General features: G+C 34.5%; 1 protein-coding gene across 1 annotated transcript; it reads left to right on the plus strand.

Annotated features, from left to right (window-relative positions):
• The first annotated feature begins 732 nt into the window (after window positions 1-732).
• IL22 (interleukin 22) lies at window positions 733-6,082 on the plus strand. Its single transcript, XM_074221054.1, has 5 exons — window positions 733-906; window positions 1,769-1,834; window positions 2,100-2,243; window positions 3,509-3,574; window positions 6,005-6,082. Exons 1-5 carry the CDS (start codon window positions 733-735, stop codon window positions 6,080-6,082), a joined length of 528 nt encoding a protein of 175 aa, XP_074077155.1.
• Window positions 6,083-6,901: the final 819 nt, after the last annotated feature.

Consider the following 6,901-nt stretch of genomic DNA (forward strand, 5'->3'; position numbering starts at 1 on the left):
TTTGTAATCTTATCTTTTAAATTTTGTTTTATGAACTTAAAAACATTAATCTGAGAAGGGGGTCCACAGACTTCACCGGATTGCCAGAGGATTCTATGACACAAAACAGGTTAAGAATTCCGATTCTGAACTCACTAACTAGGAAAGAATATAGAGATTTTGATTCCTTTGTTTCAGAAGACCCTAATGAGATAACAATCTATGGTAGAAAAATGAGTTTGCAAGCAAAATGCTAACTCAGCCCCTGTGGGAGAGCAAGGGACACTTTTACTAAAACCTGGAATTAATCAAGATAGCATAATTATTTTCTCTGAAAAAATTGCTGAGGGTAAAAGAATTTCTGGGATTAACTTGTGAAAAACCCCTTCTGTGTTATGCTAAGGACAACTGAAGGACACATCTTTGCATCTTAAGGTAGGAAACCAGGGAGGGGATGCTTTGTGGGCTCTGGTAGTGGTTAAGAGGTTCTTAGAAGAGGATACTGGAAATTAGACAATGTGCTGATGTCATATTTAAATCATAATTTGAAAAAATTGAGCCTGGGAGATCTATAAAAGTAGCACTTCCAATGCTCACAATACAACAAGACTCTTCTAGACGGTAAGTCTTTTATTATGTTTTATTGATCTTTTAAAATTTATTATAGTCCATCTCCTGCAATTAATGTTTCTGTATTTCTTCCTTTAGCAGTAGATCCTCCAACCTGAGACTGCCCATCACCAATTGACTGCAATGGAAACCGAGCAGGGTTTAGAGAACTTTTCCAGGAAGACCTTGACTCTGTTGCTTCTCATGACTCTATTGATTCAGGGAGAAGGGGCTTCTTTAAAAGCTTTCTGCAGAGTTGAAAAGGGCATATTTAAGCAACTCTTAATTAGCCGCCAAATCATCTTGTTGGCCAAAAATGTAAGGAAAATTCCCCTGCCTTTCTCCTGCTGTCTAAATGAAATACTTTCTTTTTTTCTCTCCTCCAGGAAGCTGTACAGTTGGAAATAAAATTGGTTCCTAGTGTTAGATTCTATAGAATTCAGGAATCTTTAAGAGTCTTTTTTAATTTCTTCCCCATAATAGAAAATTAGAGTAAATTAGGGAAATTTAAAATCAATTATTTATTTTTTTTAATCTCTAAAAAAATCTTACTAAGTACTTCCTGTATCCTAAGGCTAAGGATTACAAAGAAATGCCAACTAAACAAAAGCAAGTAACAGCCCCACAGGCCTTGTTGCTGCTAACTAGATATTCACAAGGTATTACAGAGTAGATGGGAAAATTATCTGAAAGGGGAGGTGTGGAGAGAGAGAGAGAGGACCAGGAATGACTTTTACAGTAAGGTAAGCATTCAGCCTTGATGGTATATAGGTAAATTAAGAGGTGGAAGTGAAGGGCCACAATATTCCAGATATGGGGGCAACTAGTGCAAATGCATTATGTGATGGGCAATGGAATTACGTGCTGGAGGAACTAAAGTGGGTCAGTGAGCTGGGTCATAGCACTGCATGGAACAGAGTCAAATGTAAGAAGACTGGAAATACAGGAGACTATTTTGGTAGCTCAAAAACCTGCTATACTGGTCTTTGAGACCTTTCCTTGAGAGCTCTCTCCAAAGGAACCATTTGGTTCATCAACTCTTCATTCTCTTCCTAACTCCTTGATATTCCCTTGCCACTCCTCTCCTTTCAATATATAATCTACAATTTATTTTCTGTTCAGTTTATTTTCATTCTCTTCCCAAAATTACAAGTCTCTACATTCTTTTTCTCTCTTCCAGGCCAGTTTGTTAGATAACGACACCAACACTCGATTCATAGATCATTCCTTGTTCAACAATGTGCAGGTGAGTAATGGCCACACTCTATCTTTCAAGACTGCATCCTTATGAATGAAGAGAAATGCTCAGTGCTTATTATGTGAAAAAACATTTTTTTAAAAAGGATATAAGCCCTTTGAGGGTGTGCATAGTCTTTCTTTTTCATTTGAATTCCTAGTAGTTGCACAGTGTTTGTCTTACAATAAGCTCTCAGCGATTGCCAGTTGATTTGACTTGGGGTGAAAGGATTCTCTGTGTTTATGATTCATTCGAACTGAATTTTGTCTTGTAGGAAGCAGATCACTGTTTTGTGATGAGAGAGGTTCTGAACCTCCAGTTGAAGGAAGTGTTGATACCTTCCCGTGACAAATACCAGCCATACATGCATGATGTCTTGTCCTTCTTGAAGGATCTGAAAACCAGGCTGAACCACTGTGTGAGTATTCTCTTCTACTTACTTGTAGGACAGCTATCCTTTAATTACTCCTACCTCACTCCCCCATTCAGAATTATTTCCAACATACTCACTTATAGACTGTCCTGTAGGAGGGTTAGATTTCTCCTGCTAATCTCCTTAGGGGAGAATGGAAGTTGTGAGGAAGATGGCTTAATATCAGTTTCTAATTAGGAACTGTCCAAAAATGGAATAGCCTACTTTGAGAGTGAGAGCTTCTTAAAAGAGAGACTGGATGGTTGTTGGACAGGGATATTAAAGCACAGATTCCTGTTGTAGGGTATAAGTTGTACTCAATGACCTTGAGGTCTCTGAACTCTGAGGATTTGTGAAATTTCTATTTCTTTGAAGTTAGAGAATGTGTATATGTTGTTTGATTTGCTTTATTTAAATCTTAATCCTTAAAAATAGGGTTTAAATTGAGCAAACAAAACAACATATACATATTCCCTAACTTCCCTAATCTTTAAAAATAAATGGGTAATGATCACTCTTTTTAAATTCATTTGTGCCTGGCAAAGTACAATTTAGGGGTGATACACTGAGGAATGGAGCTCTGAGATTGCTCTAACCTAACTTAAAATATAATGAGAACAACTGATAAATCTGAGAACTAGAAAGTCAAGGAGAGGGGTGGAAGGAATGGAAAGAAAGGCTAAAAAATGGTAAATTTTCATAATAGATTCAGGGAATCATAGATTTTGAAGTGGGAAAAACCTCATAGAACATCTAGTCCAAGCCCCTCTTATTTGACAGATGAGCAAACAGAGGCTCAGACAAGTCAAAGAATAGAGTGCTAAGACAATGGGTATAGATCAAGGACATTCATAAGTATCTTGTGATGTTATAGGCAGAGATCAAATTGAAAATATATTAATTTTATTCCCTTGGAATAAAACTAAATGAATCTTCTGAGCATCTGTTCACAAGTCATTTAGCTATTGAATACCTGTAGGTGCTGGGCAACATACAATAATATGGCATCACATGGGTTAAATTCAGAATGTGGAATAAATCACTTCACTTTCTCCTCATGGCCAATCAGTCTCATATAGGAGAAGTGACCAAATTTGGGTGATTCAAGAGCAAAAGTCGCTTTGAAAATTCAAGTCATCAATTAAAAACATGACTGATTGTATTTTTTTCAGGTCTTTAATCAAAGGAAGCCTCAACTTTATATTCAGAGTATTTAAGAAATGCCATATTGAAATGGACATTGTTTTTAATACTGTATTTTCCTTTTGTAGACAATGAATAGTGATGAGACTGTTGTCCAGAAAAAAGTTGATAGCATGAAGCACAAAATAAAAGAGGTATTACTTATCTACATTTATATTATTAATATTAAAGGGTTTAATAGGGAATGGGGGAAAAATGTCCTTGCCTTCATTTAGTAACAACTGTTTTTTCTAAATCTGGGGACCAAAGTATTATCAAAAGAAACCTGAGAGTATTCAGGTCATTATAAAGTTTTGTTGAATGAATATTGGTTTGTATGTATATATGTATGTATGCATATCTATTATATATCTTTTTGTTTGTACATAGATACCATATCCATCAAATCTTTGTTGTAAAAGTTCTTACAGCTTATAACTACACTAAGACTTTTGGGACACTCTGTGTGTGTGTGTGTGTGTGTGTGTGTGTGTGTGTGTGCGCGCACATGTGTATAATATTATTAACTGTAGAATGTGAGAGCTGGAAAGAACTTGGAAATGAACTAGTCCTACCCTTTCTTTTTACCAATGAGGAAATAGGACTACACTGATTAATTCCCTTGACTAAGGTTACATGCTAAGTTTAGGTATCAGTGCAAAGACTTAAATCCCACATCTGTTTCTCAAACCAAAGTGCATTTATCATCTCCAAAAAACTTACACTCTTGCCCCCTCAATTTAGCTGAAAGGCAACTAAGAGCCTTTAATTCTAACCCCAACATTTTGTAGAAGAGGAAACTGAAGCTCAGGACTTTTAAAGTGATTTGTCCAAACTCACAGAGGTAGAATTTGAAACTATGTTCACTGACTTTTTCCATTTTGCTACCCCACTGAAAAACTGGAACCCATTTATACTTTTAGGATTTTAAATATATACATTTCTGTGCCAGGTAATTCTTTAATCCCATCATCACTAACTCACTTAAAAATGAGTGATGGAGATGAATAGAAATTTCTTTTTTTACTTTGTCCAATCTTAAAGTTTCATTTACTCATAAGCCTTTTTTGTCATCCCCCCCCCAAAACAGGAAACAAATCATTTATTGAAATGAGGTACTACTGTTTACCTAAAAGATTAAAAACATGGAGAAATAAGTAAGAATTGGAGGAAAATCTGGATTCTAACTGCAAGATCCATGTTATAGGAAACATTCCTGAATTTTCAGGTCCAGCTTACCCTAACACAACATCCAACAAATTTGTTTTTTATTTAAGACAAATGGTCAATGTGTCCTAATCTTTAGCAGCTGCCTGTAAATATAGCAGAAGGTCAGACCTTCTTTTTGGTGTGGGGCAATTTATTAGTGGGAGAAGGGAGTCTGACCTGGGAGTCAGTCTGTGTGTACAGGTTTCTGGAGGGCTTAATTTTTACTTGCCTCAATTGTCATGATTAGAGGAAGGCTGCCAAATAGGAACTGGGACTCAACCAGAATGAAGGGGAATGGCTATGAGCTGTGAAGAAAACGATATTAGGGATTAAGTAGGATGAAAAGAGACAGATTTGGAAATTTGGGGATAAGATTGCCTGGTTAATTACAATTTCAGGTTTATGGAGGTATATCCTGAAAATTTTTTTAACTTCCAAACCTAGCTATGGAAGCTCTTCCTAAAACATATTAATCTACTTGAATAGCATAATAAGTATGGAATGGTAAACTCGGTTGATTCTTATGTTGATGATTAAGGATTTAGTGATATTTTATAACATGATAAATTATGATCATTTGAATTTGGGGCATATGCCTGTTCTGTAGAAATCAAACTTTTGGATAACATTACTGGTATCAGCTTATTTTATCATCACATGCTTTCCACTAACAGAAGTATATGAGAGAAAAAATTGATTAATTGAATTTTACTTCATTAACATAGCTAGAGACTTAAAATCATTTTGTTAAATCATTAGCTAAAGCAATCCAATGATATTAATGATGTTTTGAGAATGCACTTTGGGAGAATGATAAAATGAGTAAAGATTAAGGCCAAAAATGATTTTGAACTTTCAATTAGATGGTAGAAAGAATATTTAGAATTATAGTATATCTCAGGAGAGAAATAGTAACACATTTCTATATAGCACTTTAAGATTTACAATTCATATTCTTTGAACAACTCTGAGATAGATTTTTAAAAAAGAATCTGGACTGTAAGAGAACAGTTATAGGTTAAAGAGCAAGTATTACTGCTTCCACTGAGGGATTTGAGACTCAGTCCAAGTCGATTAGAATAGTGGCAAGAACTGAGTAGCTAAGTTGTTCTGCAGTGTATCTACAATTCTAAAGCTGCAGTCCATGACTTTTGGTCATATTGCCCGGTTGCAGTTTCCCCCCTTATTCAAAGAATATTACTTTGGACCTATTTTAAAAGGACTGAAAACTGTAAGCACTTTAAAAAGAAGTTTGTTATTGAATTAATTTGTGATGAAAGAGCTATTTCTTTTCAATGGTCTAATTATTCCTAATAATCTAATTTTGATCTTACTGGTTTGAGTTCTAAAATACTCTTTGTCTCTTATTTTTCCAGATGGGAAAGGATGGAGAGGTAAAGGTAATTAGTGAGCTGGATCTACTACTGTACTACCTACGAAAATCCTGTTCTTAAACTTTTCCACAAAACGGGAGGAATAAAAAAAGGAAATCCAAGGCTTCAGCAGATCAAATGGGAAGCTAAAATTTTTTTTATATTCCTCCTTCCTAAAGACAATTTGGAAGTCAAAACTCTAGTGTAAATGTGACCCAATTGATTGACTTGGAAAGAGAAAACTCAAGTATGTTATTAATAAATGTAGTCTCTTTCTAAGCCTCAGAAGTAAGTTTCTGAAACCTTGCTAGGGCTTTATAGTTGAAATGTTAGCCTGACAAAGTGTTTTTATACAAAAAATATAATTTATTTATTTGTAAAAAAATGACCTCTATAAACATTTGGTGAACATTTCTCAATACTTAGGGGAGAAAATTCTTACTAATGTTGACTTTGTATTTATTAATGCCTTAATTATATGTTTTATCTATAAAGATTTCAATGATATGGTTTTATTTATTGAAAGCATCAAATGCTGTTAACTGAGTATTCTATATATGTAATCATATAACTATAATATGTTTGTTATAAATAAATGCATTACCAATCTGATTGATTTCTGGTTGTTTTCTGAATGAAATTATTATGAACTGTTTCAGTGTCATTTCTGTTGTTCATTGTTCCCAACAATTTTATTTGATTTTTTACTAACATGAAACTGAAAATCTACCATGTACACCTTGCTATTCTCTCCAAATATACAACTTGTATATTTGTAAATTTGCATATGAATTGTAAATTGCAATCCTGTAAATTTCTCTTTTTCAGTTTTTTTTTTACTTCCTCCTCCCCATAGTTTCCATTAGACACAAATAGGCATGGATATCAAAAATTGCTCCA

Source organism: Macrotis lagotis, chromosome 2 (assembly GCF_037893015.1).
Source record: "Macrotis lagotis isolate mMagLag1 chromosome 2, bilby.v1.9.chrom.fasta, whole genome shotgun sequence".
NCBI lineage: Eukaryota > Metazoa > Chordata > Mammalia > Peramelemorphia > Peramelidae > Macrotis > Macrotis lagotis.

Excerpts from the sequence above, each read along its gene's own strand:
- IL22 (XM_074221054.1), top strand. The coding sequence starts at position 733 with ATGGAAACCGAGCAGGGTTTAGAGAACTTTTCCAGGAAGACCTTGACT. Across the intron at positions 1,835-2,099 it reads CCTTGTTCAACAATGTGCAG|GAAGCAGATCACTGTTTTGT; the intron begins GTGAGTAATGGC and ends TTTGTCTTGTAG. Across the intron at positions 2,244-3,508 it reads AAACCAGGCTGAACCACTGT|ACAATGAATAGTGATGAGAC; the intron begins GTGAGTATTCTC and ends TTCCTTTTGTAG.